This window comes from Armigeres subalbatus, chromosome 2 (genome assembly GCF_024139115.2).
Source record: "Armigeres subalbatus isolate Guangzhou_Male chromosome 2, GZ_Asu_2, whole genome shotgun sequence".
Lineage (NCBI taxonomy): Eukaryota > Metazoa > Arthropoda > Insecta > Diptera > Culicidae > Armigeres > Armigeres subalbatus.
Window position 1 is genome coordinate 19486429 of NC_085140.1, and position 22928 is coordinate 19509356.

The 22928-nt window shown below is 41.3% G+C and overlaps 2 protein-coding genes across 11 annotated transcripts in view; both read left to right on the forward strand.

Annotated features, from left to right (window-relative positions):
• LOC134218091 (uncharacterized) overlaps nt 1-22928 on the forward strand; it is a 136212-nt gene that overhangs the window by 20446 nt on the left and 92838 nt on the right. The window lies entirely within an intron of this gene.
• Nucleotides 16884-21474, forward strand: LOC134218089 (uncharacterized). The gene is made up of 2 exons (XM_062696952.1): nt 16884-17039; nt 17152-21474. The coding sequence occupies exon 2, from the start codon at nt 17166-17168 to the stop codon at nt 21402-21404; it is 4239 nt and encodes a 1412-aa protein (XP_062552936.1). The 5' UTR covers nt 16884-17039; nt 17152-17165; the 3' UTR covers nt 21405-21474.

A 22928-nucleotide genomic window follows, 5' to 3' on the forward strand; every position in this document is an offset into this window, starting at 1 on the left:
CCAGAGTATTTACAACAGCGCATGTAGTTCGAATCTCGAACTAGCGATCCAGTAGTAAACATTATTGAAAATATTCCTGGAACATAGCCGAATATGCTAAAAAATCGTTTTGCACCGGGGGTTCATATTACCCCAGTTACCCTTAATTCCACTAGAGGTGATGATGCCTTTGTCCAAACAATCGATGCATTCAAAATATAATTGTATACCTTAAGACGTTTACCGACGCTTGCATTATACATTAGATAAATGATTGAAACGTTTGATGATCAAAGTTACACCAAATTGAAGAGTCAAAAAACTCCATAATTTTTTTTAAACTGGTTTAAAATTATCAAATAATCAAGAACAATTGCCAAATATGTTATACATGTAGCAGTACTCGTTTTAAAAATATGAGAAAAGCCACTTACGGAGGAAATATGTACATTGATAGAAGCATAATTCGAAACCTGATTGCAGTTCAGGATAGCGATCCGTTTATTGATACTATAGTAGGCACATATACTGAAGTCGTAGTCAACGCTAGATGTTAGCTTAGAATTTTTAATGTGAGAACGAACGTCGTCAGCACAAACAGCATACTTCTTGAAAAAATATCAGCATAAACACTTTCAAGGACACATGTTATGGTCATATTGATTGGATTTTTTTTCAAATGGTCCTAATTGATTTTGAAAAAGTTGCACGATATCGATAATCCGTGGGGCCTCCTTAGCCGTGCGGTAAGATGCGCGACTACAAAGCAAGACCATGCTGAGGGTGGCTGGGTTCGATTCCCGGTGCCGGTCTAGACAATTTTCGGATTGGAAATTGTCTCGACTTCCCTGGGCATAAAAGTATCATCGTGTTAGCCTCATGATATACGAATGCAGAAATGGTAACTTGGCTTAGAAACCTCGCAGTTAATAACTGTGGAAGTGCTTAATGAACACTAAGCTGCGAGGCGGCAATGTCCCAGTGGGGGATGTAATGCCAATGAAGAAGAAGAAGATAATCCGTGAACGTGAATTTTAAAATAAACTTAAGAAACGGTTCAACGAAATCGATTTCTAGTGGTTTTTACTCGCGTGAAAGAAAAAAACATTTTGTATAAATTTTGCGTAAACCGTTCATCTTTCTTAAATCTTTCACTTGCTGTGTATATGCAAATCGAGTTTTCATAATATTGTAATTATTGTTCATTTCGGGTGGCCAATACCCGGAAAATAAGAAATTAAACTTATAAATCCCAAAATCCGCGTAAAGAAAGCACAAAAAGCGAGCTCAGCTATATTAACTGTATTATTTTCAAATATTTAGCTCTATTGGTGATGCATTCATCACCTTCAAAATTATATTCCATTAGTTTCATTTGTGACACATATTATGTCGCATAGAAAAATGTCACGGTAGCTCATGACTTTTTTTTCTGTCATGCTACAATAATTTGTGTTCCATGACCGTCACACATGCAACACGTGACCATCAACAGATTTACAGTTCAAGACAGTACATTTTAATCCACTGTTCTGGGAAACGCCTTTTAAAAGGTTACGTCTCCGCGATCAGCAACTGAGCAATAAGTTCGATTTGATTCATGAGCAAATCGAATCTACTTCTAGCCTAGGTCAAGGGCGTAGCCAGAGGGAGGCAGGGGGGTACTGAAATGAATTCCCTCAAACATGTGCACTTTGCGATCCAATCATATACAGAAATAGGTGGTTGAAATTCAAAAGATTCCCAAAACTTATTAGAGCATCCAGGATTCATAATATATGAAAGTTCAAAACAACTCGAAACATTTCGGGCTCAAAAATTCTCCTTGAAATCCTTCTAGAAGCTTCCCTGGGAACTTCTGAATTCCTCCGGAAAGTTATCCACGAATTCCTCTGAAAATCGTTCGAAAATCCTTCTCATGTAATTGTAATTCCTCCTTATCTAGAAACCCCCCACTAATTTTTTTTAGGAAATTCACGAGGAAATTCCTTGAAGATTTCTTTCCTTCTCTCCAAGATTTACTTCTTTATATTTTTTCGGTTATTCTCTCTTCAGGAAGAATCCGGCATTTCCTTCAGGCATGCATTCGAGAGTTCCGTCAAGAATACATACGGAATTTCTTCCCAAAATTCTACCAGAAGTTTTTTCAAAAATTTATGATGGAAATCCTTCGATTTAGCTCCATAATTTCACTTGTACATCTATAAGAAATTCCTTCGGAAATTCTTCTAGGAACTTCTCCGGGCATTCCTCTCGGAACTCTTCCTTTAATTCCTCCGGGATTACTTCCAGGAAATTTTCCGGGAATACCTCCAAACATTCAATAGCGAAATCATCTAGCATTCCAATCTGGAATTTTTTTTTTGAATTACTTCAGAATATCCTTCAAGAAATCCTCTAGAAATATCTTCATGAATTTTTCCCGGAGTTCGTCCAATTATTTCCCCAGAAATTCTTACAGGAATTTTTTCGGGAGTTTCTTCAGGTACTTCTCCAGGAATTCCTTCAGGAATTTCTCCGGGAGATTTTCCACGGAAGTGTACTAGAATTCCTTCCGGACATCACTCGGAATTTACTTGGCTATCTGCCAAGAGCTCTTCCAGAAATTTCTTCGGAACAATCCGTGATTTTCTTCAGCAATTCATCTGGGAATACTTTCAGGATTTCATATGGGAATTTCTGCATTAATTCTTCCTGGTATTTTTCTGGGAATTCCTTCAGATATTTTTTCGGAAATTCCTGTAGGAACTTCTCTAAGAATTATTTTAGGACTTCCATGTGGGAATTCCTCCGGAAGTGCTTGTGGGAGTTCCTCCGGGAGTTCTTCCGGTAATACCTCCAGGAACTTCACAGGGAATTCCAGGACGATATTTGGTAGGAATTTCACGGGAATGTGGTTTCGGAAGTCTCTTCAGAAATATTTTTTCTCTTCCTCTAGGGTATTCTACCGGATGTTCCTCTGAAGATCCACCAGTAGTTCCTTCGGAATTCAATCAGGCTTTCTTCCAGGAATTCATTTAGCATTTCTTTAGGTATGTATCTACAAATTCCTACCGAAAGTTCCTCGGAGAATTTCTCTGGGAGTTCTTACGGGAATTCCTCCGGGAAGTTCTTTTAAGAATTCTTACAGGAGTTCCTCCTGGAATTCTTACGGAAGTTTCTTTGGGAGTACATCCTAGAATTCTTACGAGAGTTCCTCCAGGATTTCCTCCGGAAATTCTTCCTGTAGTTCTTCAATAAATTCCTCTAGAAGTTCCACCGGCAGTTCCTCCGAGAATTCCTCTGATTATTTTTCCGGAAATTCCTGTAGAAAATCCCCCGGAAGTTTCTCCGGAAATTACTCTGGGAGTTCCTTTTCAGAGAAACACCCGGAGAAACTGCCGGTGAAACTCCCGGAGGGATTCTCGTAGAAACTGCTGGTGGATCTCCCGGAGGAATTCCCGAAGGAACTGCCGGAGGAGCTCCCGTAAGATCTCCCGTAAGAACTCCCGGAGGAATTTCAGGAGGAACTCCTAGAAGAATTCCTAGAGGACCTCCCGGATGAGCTCCCAGAGAAACTATCGGAAGAACTTCGGGAGGAATTTCCAGCTTAATTTCTGAAAAAAGCCTAAATGATTTCCTGAAAAAAACCTGAATAATTTCCTGGAATAGCTTCTGGTGGAACTCCCGGAGGAATTTCGGGAGAAACTCCCGGATGAATTGCTGATGGAATTCCCGGAAGAATTTCTGAAGAAACTCCCTGGAGAATTTTCAAAGAAACCCCGGGGAAACTACCAGAAGCATTCTCGGAAACAAGAGAATTCATCTTATAGACAAATCTCGTCTAGCTGAAACCTTTGTTGGGGTTTGTAGCTGGACCATCATCATCATCATCAGAGGACCTCCCGGAGAATTTCCTGAGGAACTCGCAGAGAAATTCTCGGAGGAGCTTCTGGTGGAAAATCTATATAAATTCCTGAAGAAGCCTAAATAAATTCCAATTCTGCCGAAATTCCCGGAAGAATTTTCAGAGGAACTGCCGATAGAACTACCGGAATAGTTCTCGAAGGAAATCCTAGAGAAATTCTTGGTGGAAATGCCGGTGGAACTCAAGGAGGAATTTTCGGAGAAACTCCTGGAGGATCTCCCAGTGGAAATCTTGAAGTTTCCATCGGAATTCTTTCAGGATTTTATTGCGAATTAATTTAGGAATTGCTCCGAAAATTCCAAAAATTTTGAAATTCTCAGTAATGTTTACTGGCAATTCTATGGAATTTCCACGGAATATTCTTATTCTTAAAAATTATGGGATACAGCACGAAATTATTTGAATTATTGCAGGGAATTCTGCAGAACTTATAAAGAAGTTCGTGAAGATTTTCTTAGAGTAATAATAGTGGAATTTTCGGATCAATTCCCGGCAAAATTTATGGTGGAAATCCTGAAGACACTGCCGAAAAAGTTGCTGGAGGCATTCCTAAAGAATCCCTGATAGAATTTCGTATAGAATGCCAGGAGCAATTGTCGAAGTAATTCCTGGAGAAAGCTTGCATATTGATTTTTCTGCCTATTTTATAATAAATATTATTTCAGAGAGCATTTGTTTAGAAATTCAGATGTATGATTCTAGTTTTCTTAAACTTATGGAAGAATGCAGGATTTTTATAATAATTGTTATAGCCGATTTTACATTCTTTCTGAAAACTAAGTTCGTTAATATTTTTCTCACTTTATTTAAAAATATCTAATGAGCAATAAATCACGCATTTTTAAATCCATTATTGTTTTAATCATTATTGTTTCGATTTGGTTTGGATTTGGTTTCATGTGTTAATATTCATGTGTTTTTTATAAAACTACTATAAAACTACTATATAGAAAACAAAAAGCCCCCCCCCTCTTCTCGAAATCCTGGCTACGCCCATGCCTGTCAAGTTGTGTTTTGTTTTCGAATAATTTACTTTTACTATTTGATACATTTTTACGAAAACCTCATACATGTTTTTCGATGAATCATAAAAATGGAAATCATTTTGTTAATTATAGGTGATAATACAAACTGATTAATGCAAATAAAGCTGCCATCCCGAATTTATGGTGAAACTCCATTCTGGAAAATTCATGCGCCATCTATAGTCGCCAGAAATAGGCGGTAGTGTATGAAAAATCGACATGAATCATTCATTTTATTGTTTACTTCGCCATTTCCATTACATCGGTTGGCATAATTTTTAGAACCTCTAAGAAACCTCTAGTATTAATTGATTAAATTAAGACCGCATTTATTTGTTTTTCATACTTGTTTGGTCAAGAATCACAAACATTTTTGTAGGCTTAGACATTGGCGTAACTACCTCGGATGCCTAGGGGGGGCTATAGCCCCTTTATATTTTTTCTCGAAATTGACCCTCTTTTTGAAAATTCTCGAACATTTTAACATCTCACCAAGTTATCAGCGGTAATGTGACAAATGCAGTCCAAACCCCTAAGGCAATTGTGGATCCATCACACTCATTCATATTATTCTCTTTTCTCAAGCACGTGCACGTGTGCACGTGTGAGCAACAACTCACAGTCTATGTTTAATTACGCTCGACTAGCGTCAGGCAGTGGATATATTTGCATACTTCATAAATATTCTATCTATCTCAAATGAAAAAAAAATAGTGCAAATTTCCATGGATTCCTCCGAGAATCTTCCAAGAATTCAGATGAGAATCCTTTAGTGATGCTGACTGAAATGTTCCAGGGACTCCGATGGGAATCTCTAGATATTTCGACATGAATCCTTCAAGAATACCAATGGGAGCCTCCAGGGATCATGAAGGGAATCCACCAGAGATTTCGGAGGGAATGTTTCAGGAATTTCAACGGAAAAATTTCAAGGATTCCGACGAGAATGTACCAGGGATCCTTCACCCTCCAGGAATTTCGACGGGAATATTTCAGGAATTTGAAGGGGAATATTCCAGGGATTTCGTCGAAAACCCTCCAGGAATTCCAATATGATGGTCCCAGGTATTTCATGAGCAATGTTCCAGGGATGAAGACGCATATCGTCGAAGGATTCCGAAGCAATCCGTCGAAGGACTTCGAAGCAAATCGTCGAGCGACTCCGAATTAATCTTTCAGTTATTTCGAAAAGAATCCTCCAGCGATCCTGAAGGGAATCCTCCAAGGATGTTGAAGCAAATCGTTGAGGGGTTCCGATGCAAATCATCAAAGGATTTCGAAGCAAATCGTCGAATGGTTCCAAAAAAAAATCGTTAAGGGACTCTGAACAAAATCTATGAGAAATTCTGAAGCAAACCGTCGATGTATTCCGAAACGAAACGTCGAATGATTCTGAAGCAATTCTTCGCGGGATTCCGAAGCTAATCGTCAGCCGGATTCCTTATCGTCTAGAGATCCCAACGCAGATCATTTGCAAAACGTCGAGAGACTCCGAATTAAATCTTCAAAGGATTACGAAGCAAATCGCCGAAGGATTCTGATTTGTCAAGGAATTCCTAAACCAATCTTAAAACGAATCTGGAGATATTCCGGAGCTTATCAACGAGAGATTCTAAAGCAAATCCTCCATGGAAGGGCATTTTTCACAGATTCCTAAGGGTATTAAGGGTATGCGATAACACATTTTTCCCTAACGAAACGAAACGAAACGAAATTTAAAATGTCTATGTTGATTCGGATCGAAACGAAACGAAATATAGATTTACTTTCGAGACTTCGGAACGATACGAAATCAAGGTTCACTTATTTCGAAATTTTTCGAAACGAAACGAAATTTTTTTTTTTCCGCGGAATTTTTATTAAATTGGTTTTACATTATGTACGCAATTCTGATTTCACTTTTTCGAAGTCAAATAACTGTTTTGCGACCAATAAAGTTATAATAACAGAAGATGCAGTCTGTCATAAGTCGCCGCATTCTCGCCGCATGTGGTAAATCGGCGATAAGGCAATACCCCAGCATTTGTGCCGCTTTCAAAGGAATTCATCGTGGAGCGTGTGCTGCCGAATCTGACCAATTTTATACCAGTTTATATCAGTAAGCACATAAAAATAAAGAAATTGTGGGATTTTTTAAATACGGATTCAAATTATGCTGAAGAATACTACATATTGTCTTGTCAGCGTGGTTTTATAGTATTGAGCTCAGTCAAAATTAGAAAATGAATGCATAGATTTATTATTTATTATTTAGTTGGATACTCAATTATGTATCCACATCTGCCAGGCGTATACGCAGATAGAGAATTGATACTACTAGACCAACATTTGAAAGTGGCGTAACGGCCAAAACTGATTCCTTCTGATTCCTCGTCCACATATATACACAGCAAATAATTTTGAAATATCAACGACGTGTAAAATTGCAGCTTTTCCCATCAAACGAATTAGCATTCGAAATTCAATAAAATTTTATTGAATTTTACAAGCAAGCACCGTTTACATTTATTTCGATTTAAAAGAATAGTGAGATCGATTGAATGTTACGTTTATTTGCATGCTCCAAATATGTGCATGAAAATACATTTAAAATCACAACATATTTTTATCTGTGTATAACATACTTTTGCTAATTAGAAGAATCCTGTGCACCTCTCTAAAATGCATAAAGGTGTGTATTTCAGATTGAATTTCACAGACCCATAGTCTTATATACAATCAGCTCGACGAATTGAGCTATTGTCTGTGTGTGTTGATTAACTGTACACATCGTAGTTGCTAATCATGATTGGCCGAGAATCAGCAAATATGCACAGCTCACCAATTGAATAGTATTCTTGGTAAATGAAATTTAATTATTAATTTGTTAATTATCAATTAAAAAAGATATTCTTATTGTATACTTTCTTCAGAGTTTCCAATTCATGACCAATACCTAACGATGCTCCTTACTGTCAATTTAGGATTAGGAGCGGAAAATTAGTTTACTTATTGATATAACTTATTATTAACTTTTTTAGTAACACTATTAACTTTTTTAGTAACATTAACTTAAATTAGTAACACTTATTGATATAAGAGACCGAGGAATGCTCTGCATCTCCGTGAGCGCTACTGGTTGCTAGGGTTCTTGACTTGGCATTTGTAAGCGACAGTAACGAAGCTGTGCTTATTGAAGCACCATATTCAATCTTAAGCCTTGACCGCCACCACAAACCGTTCGTTCTACGTCTGAACTTTCGTAACCCGGTTCATCATCTCCAATCTGCAGTAGAAGAAATGGATTTAGATTTTGACTTCTCTCGCTGTGACTACGAGGCTGTGAAGAACGAGCTTAATTCACTAGATTGGTTCCAGATACTCAGTAAAACGATATTAACACCTCGATTACATCATTCTACAACGCGGTCTTCGACACGATAAGCAGGTATGTTCCTCTTCGTAGATCTTTACCTCGGAGGACGTACAACCAACTCTGGTGGAACGCTGAACTATAGCATCGACGTAACATACTTCGTAAAACGCGTCGCAGGTTTTTCCGTAATCGGACTGCAACAAACAGAGCTCTTTTGCAAACCGTTGAATCGGAGTCTCGGAAAATCTCGTGTCGTCTACCTTTCGTGAGTATGTTCACCGTGTACAAAATGAAGTTAAATCGAACCCGTCAGTTTTCTGGCGATTCATCAAAACCAGGAAAAATCGCATGCTATGTTATCCACTGTGAGTTTTGCTGATGTTACATCAAATTATATCTGAATCTGTTAAACTATTCGCAAGTTTTTGAAGTCTGTGTACAATACGAACCCTCTTCCACAAACAACATGAACTTTCCGCGCCCCACATTCTCCATAGCTGAAATTTCAAAAACATTAGAAGCTGTCGATCCATCGAAAGGTCCAGGTCCAGATAGACCACCTCCTGTTTTCATTCAACGATGTGCTGACGTATTAAGATTTCCAGTTTGCATTTTGTTCAACATGTCGCTTGCGCTAGGAGTCTTCCTAGATGAGTGGAAAGTATCAGCGGGTAGCTCCTATAATGTTGAGAACTATCGTCCAATCTCGATTCTTAGTTGTCTGGCCAAAACACTTGAACTGCTGATTCATGAACGTATGTATATGGCTGCTAAACCTGTTATCTCTGAGTATCAACAAGGCTTTGTACGAAATCGCTCAACTGTAACAAACCTGATGACCTACACTAGCATGCTGAATTCTAACCTGGAGAAGAGATGTCAAGTTGACATAATTTACATCGACTTTTCGGAGATTTTCGATAAAGTTCCTCACAGATTAACTTTAAATAAATAAGAACGTTTGGGTTTTCCTGACTGGATTGTCACATGACTGCGTTTTTACCTGATTGGTAGGTCATCCTTCGTTAAATTAGGCACTGTCTCATCCAATACATATCCTACGCCATCCGGAGTGCCACAAGGCAGTCACCTAGGGCCGCTGATTTTCATCATCTTCGTGAACGACTTATGCTGTAAACTTCGATCTCATCGCCTCATGTACGCCAATGATTTGAAAATATTTCGAATTATTCGATCATTGACCGATTGTCTTGCGCTGCAACAAGATCTAGATGTCATAGCCAACTGGTGTTGTTTAAATGGTATGGAGATAAATGCGACGAAATGCAACTCAATAAGTTTTACCAGATGCAGAACGCAGATAAACTTTCGTTAAGAGCTGAGCAGAATGAATACGTTTGCGTGCGTTTCTACTGTTTTGTCATGGGAAAACTGTAAAAACGCACGCGAACGTATCCATTCTGCTCCGCTCTTTACTCGTCATGCGGAAACGAACTGAAAAGTGTGAGCTCCATAAAAGACCTGGGAGTTCGCCGTACTAGGCTTCATGCGCCGGAACGCTGCAGATTTTGATGACGTTTACTCCCTGAAAAGCCTGTATTGCTGCCTCGTGCGAAGTGTACTCGAATATGCTGTGCAGGTGTGGGCGCCCTATTACGAAATCCAGATGACGCGAATTGAAAGGGTCCAACGCAGTTTCGTTCGTTTTGCCCTCAGACGATTGCCGTGGAATAATCCTTTGAGGTTACCGCACTACGAAGAGCGATGCCAACTGATTCGACTCGAAACCCTTCGACAACGATGTGGAGATTTGCAGAGGCCAGAGGGTTTTTGCATTTGACATTATAAACAACCACGTGGACTGTCCTGAGCTCTTGCAGCAAGTTAACTTTCATGTTCCAGCCCGTCGCTTCCGCCAACGTCAGCTCATTCAGTCTGTCCGACACTTCACAATGTTTCACTTCACTGTGTTGCAAATCAATCTAACGCAAGATCAATGTGCTTCGTTTAATAAGCTTTTACAACACTATCGATTCCGCATTAAATAATGTTGTGCTCTTCGATGCAGACATTAGTTTTATCACTTCACGTTCTCCAACACTAGCTGGCGTGATCAGCATCAACACGATCGATTGCACACTAGTTAAACAAATTTCTGCTACGCGAGGTAGATTTTTTTCACTTCGCGTTCTCCCGGACTAGCTGCCATCCCACGATCGATTCCCCATTCATATTGTGCAAATAGTAAAAAATATCACCAAATTTAAATTTGAATCAGCGTTTCACTGAAGACGTTTTATAAAAGAAAACTACATACGTATTTGTCAACTGAGAATGGGGTTATGTAGTAAGTGTTAATAGAAAAAATTGTATAATCTAAAGTTTTGAAAACAACCTTAAGATTTTGTTCAGCGGCGCAGCCAAAATTTTTGATAATATAAAGTCTGGTTTAAGTTTAAATTTGTTTCGAAATTCCGCGGAATTCCGTTAAATTTCGTTAGAAGCTAGTGTTTTCTAGCGAAATTTTTGAAATTTTACGAAACGAAACGAAATCAAGAAATCAGATTTCGCCATGCTCAAATTCCGCGAAATTCCGCGGAATTTCGTTTCGAACCACCTGAAACGATTTTTTTTCGAAATACCGCATATGCTTAAAGGGTATTGCTTAACAATACTGGAAAGAATCCAGAATTCCAATTCTTCTGGATTACGATTGGAATACTTCGATGAATCCGAAAAGAATTCTTTAGAGATTGAAGTGAGAATTCTTCTCGGATTTTGATGAGAATCCTTCTCGGATGCTGATGGGAATCTTTCTCTGAATTCAGAAACAGGCTAATTTTTCTTCCACTCATTTCATTAAGTATGATAGAGTGAATATGAGAGATAACTCATTAGTGCATATTGTGAATAACACTAATGAGCGGCATAAAATCAAGACTGGGTGGAATTAATTTCGCCATATATTTAGTCAGTTTTGCATATAAGCTTCATGATCGCTGAGCACCCCACTTTAGACTTGGTGGATCTTACTGAAACTATAATAGCAAATATTTTTTCTAATCGTTCTGAAATATTCAATCATTTTCATGAGACAACCATCTTTTGAATACACCCAATATTTTTTTTTACAAGGCTGGTATTCTTTAATTTCCCGGTTAACCTGATTTTTCACAGCTTTTTAAATACCACCTAAATTGTCTTTGATTTTTTGTGATTTTTTTTCATGGGGTTAACTCATAGTTCCATCAACGCTAAAGGTCGTAATCAACTAAAACCCACCCGTGTAAAAAAAGAACCGGGTGTAACCAAGTTGAATGCCTTAGCATACCGGAAAACCGCTGCGTCCGTTATCAACACTGTAAATTGTTATTTTCAGACAACCAAAATCATTTGACTTAAAATGATATTCACATTGCATTGTTTATTGTTGCTTGCATATACCTAATCATTATTCGCCTTGCACAAATCAACGTTATTTTTTTATTAATTATATTATTTTTGTTCACCGATGTAATCCACATCTGTCAAAAAACGCTATTCAAACCGCATGAGTTATTAGCAAACAAAAACAATAGTGTGAAACAAAAGATATTTTAGTTACTTGATAAAGATTGTCGCTTCGGTTCCCTTTGTTCTGCTGTCCGGAACATGTTGGGAACTAAGCTGTCAAATCGTATGGATTTTCCTTCTTTGACACTTAGCTCCCCTATCCTCGCCAGCAAAAGATGTTCCGGACAGCGACGACAGCGACAATCTTTATCTAGTAACTAAAATATCTTTTTGTGAAACTGATTATTACCCGACAATAACTCAGTAGCGCGAGACTCGGAGCTAATCACAGGGTCGGCGCACTACCGGGCAACCGGAGGGGCTTCGCGGACTCTAAAGGCGCTCAAAGATTTAAATAAACTAACACTATGGGATCGATTTTCACGATGTATTTCGGTGGTTGGTGTTCAAGTTGGTGTTTCACTGCAGTACGTACCTCTGCGAGCTTTCGCTAGGTTGCTGGTCAAGCAATGGCTGACGGAAACGATGAAGCTTGCTGGAAGATGGCGGTACAGCTGGCTGGCGGTATTCGATGGAACTTGCTGGAAGATGGTACGACTTGGCGGATTCCTGACGGTGGGTAACGGGCTGGATTTTCGGGTTGTGGAGGTGGTTCTCGACTACAGTCGCATTCTTCAGACGTAGTCGGCCGACGACGGCAAGGCCGCCCTTGGTCGAAACGAGAAGGGATCCTCTCTCTCTGGTAATTAGGGCCACGGCTCGAGAGCTTTGTCCTCCTTGATATTTATGGCCTAGAGCCAGAGGAGAAATGGCGGTCCTTGACGGTTAGACTCGGAATTTACCCAAGTCGGTGCGTGCAATGGCGGTCTCCTGACACGCCAATCAGAAGGCTATCGTTAATAAAACCCAAAAAGGTCCTATCGAGAGGACAGCCAAGGATCAGTCTCAATCCATCAATAATTACCTGAACGATAGTACACTTCAAGTCACTGAACTATCACTTGGCACAATTTCTCCACAATTTGATAAGCTCGACTGATCTACACGCTCGCCTGTTTCAAAGTGGACGAGTATCGTCCGTCAAATATCGTAGAACCCTTCAGCCCGTTACCATAGCGTCTTCACAGTATCGTTCTGTGACACTATTCACGCCATGTTTAGCTGTTCACGGTTACAATCCAGTGGTGTTCTATCCTCTATAGTTTCGTAGTGTACTTATATTTTCGAAAACATGGCGCATTTTTAAAATAATTTGAAATTTTGTACCAACGGTTACAAGTGTTCAACTAGGAAAGTTTCTCCGTCGAATGAAACTAGTTGCACTTGAATCGGTCAAGTCCTTCTATATGAAACGTGTTTAACAAAAAAAAAATCCCGGGGCTACACACATACACACACACACGCACAGACAGACATTTGCTCAGTTTTTCGAGCTGAGTGGATTGGTATATAACACTATGGGTCTCCGAGCCTCCTATCAAAATTTGGCTTTTGGAGTGAAATTATAGCCTTCTGGTACAACTATGTTGTACGAGAAAGGCAAAAATATGCATTTTGGGTACGGCAAATGCTGGATAAAGCGTGCCATTGGTACTTCGCGTACCTGAAGGAATAAAATAGACCCCATCTCGCGGTCCTTAGCCTCTTACCCAGCAGCCCTATCCCCCGTGGTGCTGGCCGGGATACGAGCAACCTAAGGGAAGATCGGGTAACCAACACGGGTATGCTGACAGGGAAGGGGGGGTTGCTCCTCTTCGGAGGTGCAAATCTTACTGAGCGTCTGTTCTCCATGTCAGGATCGGCTCACAACAGCGTCTGTTCTCCATGTTAGGGACGGCTGATCATCGTCCGAGTGCCAGCGAGGGACTCTAAATGAAACTGTGCACCATGGTCCACCGGAAATAAGGAGGAATGGTCCTCCGGAAATTTAGGAGGTTTGGTGTCAGGCCCTGCAAGCCAGCCTTTAAAAAAACGAACAATCACCAAGAAAGTACGGACCGGAACCATCGGCGAAGACCACCGCGATGAAAAGGGACTAGCGATTGGAAACTCGGTTCGTGGAACTGCAAATCTCTCAACTTCATCGGAAGCACACGCATACTCGCCGATGTGCTCAAGGACCGTGGATTCGGCCTCGTAGCGCTGCAGGAGGTTTGTTGGAAGGGATCAATGGTGCGAACGTTTAGAGGTAATCATACCATCTACCAGAGCTGCGGCAACACACATGAGCTGGGAACAGTTTTCATAGTGATGGGCGATATGCAAAGGCGCGTGATCGGGTGGTGGCCGATCAACGAGCGAATAGGCAGGTTGAGGATCAAAGGCCGGTTCTTCAACTTCAGCATAATCAACACCCATAGCCCACACTCCGGAAGCACTGATGATGATAAGGACGCATTCTACGCGCAGCTGAAACGTGAGTACGATAGCTGCCCAAGCCACGATTTGAACGCTCATCTTGGCCAAGAGAAGGAGTTAAGACCGACTATTGGAAAATGCAGTGCCCACCGGCTGACGAACGAAAACGGCCGCCTCCAAGAATATGACCATTCGCAGCAACTAATTCCAACACAGCTTCCCGTATCGGTACACCTGGAGATCACCATTGCAGACAGAATCACAAATCGACCACGTTCTGATTGATGGACGGCACTTCTCCGACATTATCGACGTCTGGACATCGATTCTGACCACTATCTGGTGATGGTGAAACTGTGCCCAAAACTGTTCGTCATCAACAATGTTCGGTACCGACGACCGCCGCTGTACGACCTAGAGCGACTGAAGAAACCTGATGTCGCCACTGCATACGCGCAGTATCTCGAGGCAGCGTTGCCCGACGCAGCGGAAAACAACGTCGGGTATATGGGACGAAGTCGACGGAATGATTGGTTCGACGAAGAGTGCAGATAGATTCTGGAGGAGAATGACGCAGCGCGGACGTTCGCGCTGCAGCAAGGTACCCGGCAGAACGTGGAACGTTATAGACGGAAGCGGAGACAGCAGACCCGCCTTTTTCAGGAGAAGAAACGCCGCCTGGAAGAAGCGGAGTGCGAGGAGATGGAACATCTGTGCCGTTCTCAAGAAACACGCAAGTTCTACCAGAAGCTCAACGCATCCCGCAAAGGCTTCGTGCCGCGAGCCGAAATGTGCCGGGATAAGGATGAAGCATCTTGACGGACGAACGTGTGGTGATCGAAACATGGAAGCAGCACTACGAGGAACATTTGAATGGCGCTGAGAATACAGGAGGTGAAAGTCAAGACAGCGGAGGAGATGACTACGTAAGTTCAGCGGACGATGGAAGCCAACCAGCCCCCACCTTGAGGGAAGTTAAGGATGCCATCATACAGCTAAATACCAATAAAGTAGCTGGTAAGGATGGTATCGGAGCTGAGCTCATCAAGATGGGCCCGGGAAAGCTAGCCACTTGCCTGCACGAATTGATAGTCCGAGTCTGGGAAACTGAACAGCTATCGGAGGAGTGGAAGGAAGGGGTTATATGCCCCATCTACAAGAAAAGCGACAAGCTGGAGTGTGAGAACTTTCGAGCGATCACCATCCTTAATGCCGCCTATAAAGTGATATCCCAGATCATCTTCCGTCGTCTGTCACCATCATTCACTCTTATGTTTGAGACATTTTACGACGTGTTTTAGGCTGAGCAACGTCTGTTGCTGAAAAGGCGACATTTCAGAACGAATGAACCATCAGCCCAAAACGTCAGGTGCATATACATAAAGCTATCTGACGTTTATCATCTTTCTCTTGCACGCGCACGGAATGGATAGGATTTGTTTTCATACGGAAACGCTTCCGCTCCCTATCCCGTCTGTGCGCGTGCAAGAGAAAGATGATAAACGTCAGATAGCCTTATACATATTTCCTGTCAAATCAACTACCCTGCGGTGTTTTGCTAATGCGTTTGAAACCATATTATACCACTTTATTCTGTACGTCAAACAAGACCAAACATGTCGAGGAAGCATTTTCTATCTATATTAAAATTACAAATTAAACTATGTTCCTTCCGAATTCTGAGCCGAAAAACAATTGACGCTTTTAGGATGATTAGCTCCATCATTCCCTGAAAGAAAATCAAATATTGATTCTTCATTTTTTGACCTAATTCGCTGCATTTCAACAAGGTGAAAATAGGTGGCACATTTTTATAAAAAGACAGGAACACCGTCTTCGACCAGAGATCGTACAAACTGAACACTTAACACCTAGCATTACACAACAGACACATAACACCCAGTGGACCAGTGGATTTTTCGATCACGAAACGTTTCCTCCTTACCGGGGCGGGAATCGAACCCACACTCCATAGCACATGCGTCTAGACGATTGACGTCGCTAACCGCACGGCCACGAAGCCCACAAATTACCAATGATATATTGAACATCTTTGAAAACGTAGAATTGTGAAAAACTACATGTTAGACTAATTATCAAAACGTGTTTTTTCTCAAAACAAATCAACTTTCGTGCTGCGAATCTAGAAGTTTTTAACTTAAATTTTCAACTATGTTCGGCTTAAATTGTGTTGAAGCGTTTTAATAATCATTTTATAATTGACGTCCCATATGCCTGGTTCGGTGAAATAAAAAAGCATCACCCAGCCCTCGTCTTATTGTCGCAGTGCCGCCAGGGCCAATGGCAATGGTCCCAGCGATTGAAAAACACTTCCCTTGATTACATATTACTTATACACATACTTGATTAATTAGAATTTGATCACTCAAAATCTCAAAGTAATTATAATGGCAACGTTTTAGGAGAAAACGGACGAGAAAATTAAGAACCTCATCGAACATTCATTCTGCAAGTGATCCAAACGATAAAGCAGCGATTTTTACGTTTTCCTAAAATGCAGAAACGTATAAGTTTTACGTATCAAACGATAATCAAAACTAGAAAACAAATACACTCAATTAATGAAAGTACGTGTCATCCTAAGCTTGATTGATGTTGTTAGTTTTGAATTTGAAATCGATTTATACTCGGTATAATGATGAAAAATCTGCCTCAACAGAGTACCGCCTTGCTGCCGTAGTTGATACCTGTGTGTCGAATCAACGAGTGGAGGGAAAAGGAAAGTGAAAAAGGCATTCTATACCCACAGATGGTTTAGCCTCAGAGAGTGGTGTTCGTGCGATGACGGGTAGAAACCAGACAAAGCAATATAACAACAACTCGGTGCCAGTCGTTCGACGTCAGTTGTGTGGTGACTGCTGTTTAAATTGATTGTACTTTGCCGTAAAAGCTGACTGTTTTGATTTATTTAGTTTCTAAGGTAAGTTTGATTACATTTATTCATATTTACTGAATCTTGTCAACTGTGTGGTTCAAATAATCCAATCGTTGATGTATTCCGTGGACTAATAATGTTATGTTGTTTTTTTCAGAAAACAAAAACAAGATGGCACCGGTGGATCACAATCTTCAGGCTGTTGACGATAGTTTTGACATGGTTCAACATGATTCGACTGCTACAACGAGTGAAAACAATTCTTTGGATCAATTAAACATGCTGACCAAAGACAACGATCAATACATAAAACTGAGAAATCCCGTCGGTGATGGTCTACCGTACTCGGCCAAATTTCGCTACGAAAATACTCATTGGAAGTTGCACGGCGAACAAAGTCTAATTACAATCGGATCGCACTATCTGGCACAGGCAACCGTGGAACCGTTGGCCACACTAAACGACACAAATGATTTCGAAACGGCGAAGGAGCTGCTCCTGCGGAATGTGAAAACAGTGAAAGTGTTAGTGGACAATATACAGTCGGAAAAGTGTGATTTGGAAACGTCAATACGACAGGAGCTGACGGAGCTGGGCGCTGACTGCGCACGATGCAGTATTAGTGGCGAATCCTTGTTCAAGATTTCGCGTCTGGCTCGAGATTATTGTTACGATTTCGGATCAGATTTTTGCAAAGAAATGTGCTTGATCGAAACACTGGGCAAGAAATTGAAAGTGACCTTTGCATTGTATTCGGCAATGGAAACCATGCTGCAGAATCGAAACGATTTTCACAAGGATACCAAGCGATTGCAAGATCGTGCTCAGGAGAAGAAGTCACTGGAAGAATTTTTCAAATCTTTAGAAGTAACACATAAAAACATGCTTATTGAGTCAAGCTCTTCTTCAATGAAATCCGAGTTGGAGAATTTCGAATCAGATCATTGTTTATTGCTTCGCGCTGCAGATATAATATTTTTCCGGAACTTGGAATGTCTTGCGGAAGGGACCTTTTTGGAAGGTTCGTTGCCTCTTATAGTTAAAAATTTATTCCAAAGGATCGAAACTATAATTGGCCTTCAATCGCTTCCTGTGACAAATGAGATATTTTTAAATGTGTTCAAAAGTTTGAAGGAAGTGTCAAGTTATGTAGACAAAAAATTCAACACACAGAATTGCTTTCATTATGAAGAAAATCAGTTCAAAATAATGGAATTTCCTGAAGATCTCGTCAAATATCCAATGGACCGATGTATGATGCACCAATTACTTATGCTTATCAATTTTGCAAACCATTTTGCACCAGGAAAACAAACTATTCACACCAATTATCCTTACACATTCCGAATTGATGTATTCAAAAACTTCACATTTGCTCGCGTCGATCAACACACGTGGGCTTGTTTAATGGACGCCACAGTATTTAATATCTTCGATGAAGATTTCGAGCGCATTAAGGATTTCTCGACCGTGCTAATGGCGTTCCTCGAGTTTATTTCATCTGATAATCAATCCAGCGAGTCCCATGAATCCTGTCGCATTATTACACACAGTATTCTCTCCTTTGTCGCAGAAGTTAAACATTTCGGACAGGACAAGCAGGGTAAAGTTATTCTTCGTAGCTTCATGGAACAAGTCTTCAAGGAAAAACAAATGGACGTTGATCTTCTCCCAGAACTCATGGGCTTATTCAAAAATACGGTTACGTATTGGACCAAATGGGGTGAAAATATTCCTTTCAAATTAATAGGACAATATTTTGAACCAAACATTGATGCACTTCGCCAAGACCTTTTGGATATTTTAATGAATATGCTTGACAAAAATATTTCCTTGGACGGTTTGATCAGATTCTTCAGAGCCTTCAACGAACTTCTGGTGGACTTAACGGAACTCGACTATGATTGGTACGTGCGGGTACGCAACGAAAAGATCAGGAAAACTCTTCTCGAGAAGCAAGCGATCGAATCTGTCCGAAACAAACTTTGCCGGACTGAAGACCAGTGTTTCTTGGTAGCAAAAAATAAGTACGACGAATTCATAGAAATCTGCGCCGATGAAGTCATACCGAAACACTATCAGGTGGAAACGATCAAAACGATGTTAAATTACATCGTCAGCGCGATGGAAACGCGCAGATGGAACGACAGATCCACGCTGACTGAGAATGATCAGCTCGACGTCACAATTCTGTTGATTAACGCCATGAGAAGGTCACTGCTTTATTTCAAAGAACAGCCAGACTATGCCGACTTTATGCAGTTCTTCAAGGAAACGACTAAACCATTCAAAAGCATCATAAAAGGGTGCAATTCAATGAGTGGTTTCACAAGAAGAATTGCATACATAAATCAATCATTCTGGTACGTCCGAAACCAGACTTCCATTGGTATCGATAAGGCGTTGCAACTTTTCTCTGCACAAAATTCGAACTTCAATGAAAAACATCTGAGGAAAGCTCTGATGGTGTATGGAACCCAATTCGAGAAACACATGCGTGACTGCAGCGATTTGGAGAACGTCGATAAAATTAAACGGATTGTACATGACATCAAGGACAGGATCAAACCGTATCATACTTCCAGTTGGACTGCAGAGTTCAAGCGAAATACAATTCCAGTAATTCTTGCTGGCGTAGGAGCGGTGTGGTCTATTCTGATTTCAGAGGATGTTGCTTGTTCCGGAAAATACGTGAAGCCGCATACGATTCAAATACTTGGTGTTTTACGATTGTTGTGTGTCGATAAGAATGTCAATGGCGTAGAGAAACATCTGGCACAGATATTAACTGGGCAAGGAAAATCCCTAATACTGGGATTGGTGGCATCCATATTAGCTCTGTTTGGCCACACTGTAGAAATAGTATGCTACAGTGAGTATTTGGCTGTTCGCGATGCAACTAATTTCGGAGTATTGTATGATGCACTTTCCATCAAATCAAAAGTTCTTTATGAAGTATTCGATGATATGGCTAATGATCAGGTCCAGAAATTCTCCAATAAAGCATGGAAATACGTGAGTAACTGCATAGGAATTACTCACCCAGTTTCGGAGATCGACGATCAAGAAAGTACTGATTTGAGTAACACCGTGCTATTGATAGACGAGTTTGATGTTTTCTTTGTGGATAAGTTCTATGGAAACAACAGTTATAATGTTTTTGCACCGGAAGTCAACGGGTTGGGAAAAGTTCAACAAAAAATATGGGAGCTTGTGCTTAGTGACAGCGAAGACGTTGAGTGCCAAATAGAATCTTTTATAGATTCGTCGAGCGAGCAAGATGTGTTGGAATTGAAATCTCTCATTGAACGTCCTGGATCATATAAGCTGGTCACAATTAGCAAAGAATCTGCTTCTGAAGCAGAGTACACGAATAAGACTTTTTTTCATAGTCACTTCAAGCAAATGATAAAAACCGCCAACGAAGTTCATAGGTTGCAGAATAAGGACTATCTTAATAATTTCAAGCTCAACTCCAATGGTGTCATAACTTGTAGATTTGTGGATGGGGAGTTCTATCCGAATGCTTTCTGCCAATACGTCAATGCGTTCACCTATTTCAAGCTACGGAAAGATAACTTTGTGCAAAATGTAAACGGCTCGATTAATTTTGGTTATTTGTACCTGGATTTCTCGTCATTGTCATACGCGAAACTCCCGGAAAAATATCCTCTGATTCTTGGCGTCTCCGGCACGCTGACAGGCTTAAGCCCCTATGAAAAAGACGCCATCGAAAATCACTACTCCATCCTGGAAAAGTCCTACATACCATCTTACTTCGGCCACTCCAATCTGAAGTTCAACCCTCAGGACAATTTCCTCTGTCTGCCCGGAACAATGGAATGGAGGAATACGATCATCAGTCGCGTCAATGCCATCATCAACGCAAACCGTTCCGTGATCGTATTTTTCAGCAATCAGTTTGAGCTCGATCTGTTTAGCGTGGCCTTCGGAAAGCAGCTCGATAGAATGAACGAACTTACCGTCGAAACGGACGGCGGCAAACGGGAGCGTTACATTGCCGAAGCTGGCGTTCCTCGCACCGTCACGCTGGCAACCCGGGAGATGGGCCGCGGCGTGGACTACAAATCCAGCTTTTCGGTGGAGAAGTACGGTGGAGTGCATGTTATTCAGACTTTCTTCTCGACGGACGACAAGGAGGAAACGCAGATCATGGGACGCACCGCCCGTATGGACAACCAGGGAAGCTACGAGATGATCGTCTGTCTATGCCATCTGGTGGCACTGGGGCTGGTCGATTACACTGCAAAGTGTGATGAGGTCTGTTACGATCAGTTAGTTGAGGCCAGACGCAAATATTCCAAGCTAGCTAGTGAAGGAAGGGCGGGTGATCTGATGAGGGCCAATGATAAGCATGACAAGATCATGGAGTTTTACGAAAACATTTAATTTTCTTCAAAGAGGACAATATATGCTGTTGAGAATAAAAATAAGTGTATTTTGAATTTAAATCACAAAAGATTACTTTACATTATGCCGAAATTTCTGTCTTTTGTTTCAATTTTATCACATTTTCCCAATTTTACGGTTTTCCGGGTAAGTCCTAAATTGTTCGTGCATGCCCAATCTTCCAAGTTCTCTCAATATATTCACCCGTTTTGATTTATACAATCTATCGATCTGTAAACCACACACACTTTTGCACACTGATGGGTAATTCGTATTTTCAACGACAAAATTTGCTTTATTATTTATATTTTATTACTAGTAGACCCGACGAACATCGTTTCGCTTAAAATTGATTTATTCGCTGATTAGCTCTCTAGTTATGCAGAAATTAGTGTTCCATTTGTATGGGAGCCCCCCCTTTCCAAAGGGGGGGGGGTGTTCTTAAGAACCTTTCCCGGCCCCAAAAACCTCTGCATACAATTTTTCACGCCGATCGGTTCAGTAGTTTCCGAGTCTATGTGGTTCAGACAGACACTTAAAAGGAGGCTTTCAAGACCTTTGAAAGGATGTCTCCGAATCTATTGAAAGTATGCTTCGGAGCCTCTTATAAGGAGGCTAACGAGCCTTTTGAAAGAAGGCTTCCGAATTTCTTTAAAGAGGCTTCTGAGTCTCTTGAAAGGAGCCTTTCGATCCTCTTGAAAAAAGCCTTCCGAGCCTCTTGATAGGAGGCTTCCGAGCTTCTTGAAAGGAGGCTTCCGAGCCTCTTGAAAGGTGGCTTCCGAGCCTCTTGAAAGGTGGCTTCCGAGCCTCTTGAAAGGTGGCTGAGCCTCTTGAAGGTGGCTTCTGAGCCTCTTGAAAGGGTGCTTCTGAGCCTCTTGAAAGGGTGCTTCTGAGCCTCTTGAAAGGGTGCTTGAGGCCTCTTGAAAAAGGCTGAGGCCTTTTGAAAGGAGGCTTCTGAGCCTCTTGAAAGGAGGCTTCTGAGCCTCTTGAAAGGAGGCTTCCAGGCCTCTTGAAAGGAGGCTTCTGAGCCTCTTGGAAAGGAGGCTTCTGAGCCTATTGAAAGGAGGCTTGAGCCTCTTGAAAGGAGGCTTCTGAGCCTCTTGAAAGGAGGCTTCCAGGCCTCTTGAAAGGAGGCTCTGAGCCTCTTGAAAGGAGGCCTGAGCCTCTTGAAAGGAGGCCTGAGCCTCTTGAAAGGAGGCTTCCAGGCCTCTTGAAAGGAGGCTCTTGAAAAAAGGCTTCCGAGCCTCTTGAAAGGAGGCTTCCGAGCCGCTTGAAAGGAGGCTTCCGAGCCTCTTGAAAGGAGGCTTCCGAGCCTCTTGAAAGGGTGCTTCCGAGCCTCAAAAATGCTTCCGAACCTATTGAAAGGAGGCTTCCGAGTCTTTTGAAAAGAGGCTTCCGAGCCTCTTCGAAGGAGGCTTCCGAACCTCTGAAAAGGAGGCTGCCGAACCTCTTGAAAGAAGGCTGCCGAGCCTCTTGAAAGGAGGCTTCCGAGCAAGCTTCCGAGCCTCTTCGAAGGAGGCTTCC

Coding starts and splice junctions, on each gene's coding strand:
- LOC134218089 (XM_062696952.1), top strand. CDS start 17,166: ATGGCACCGGTGGATCACAATCTTCAGGCTGTTGACGATAGTTTTGAC.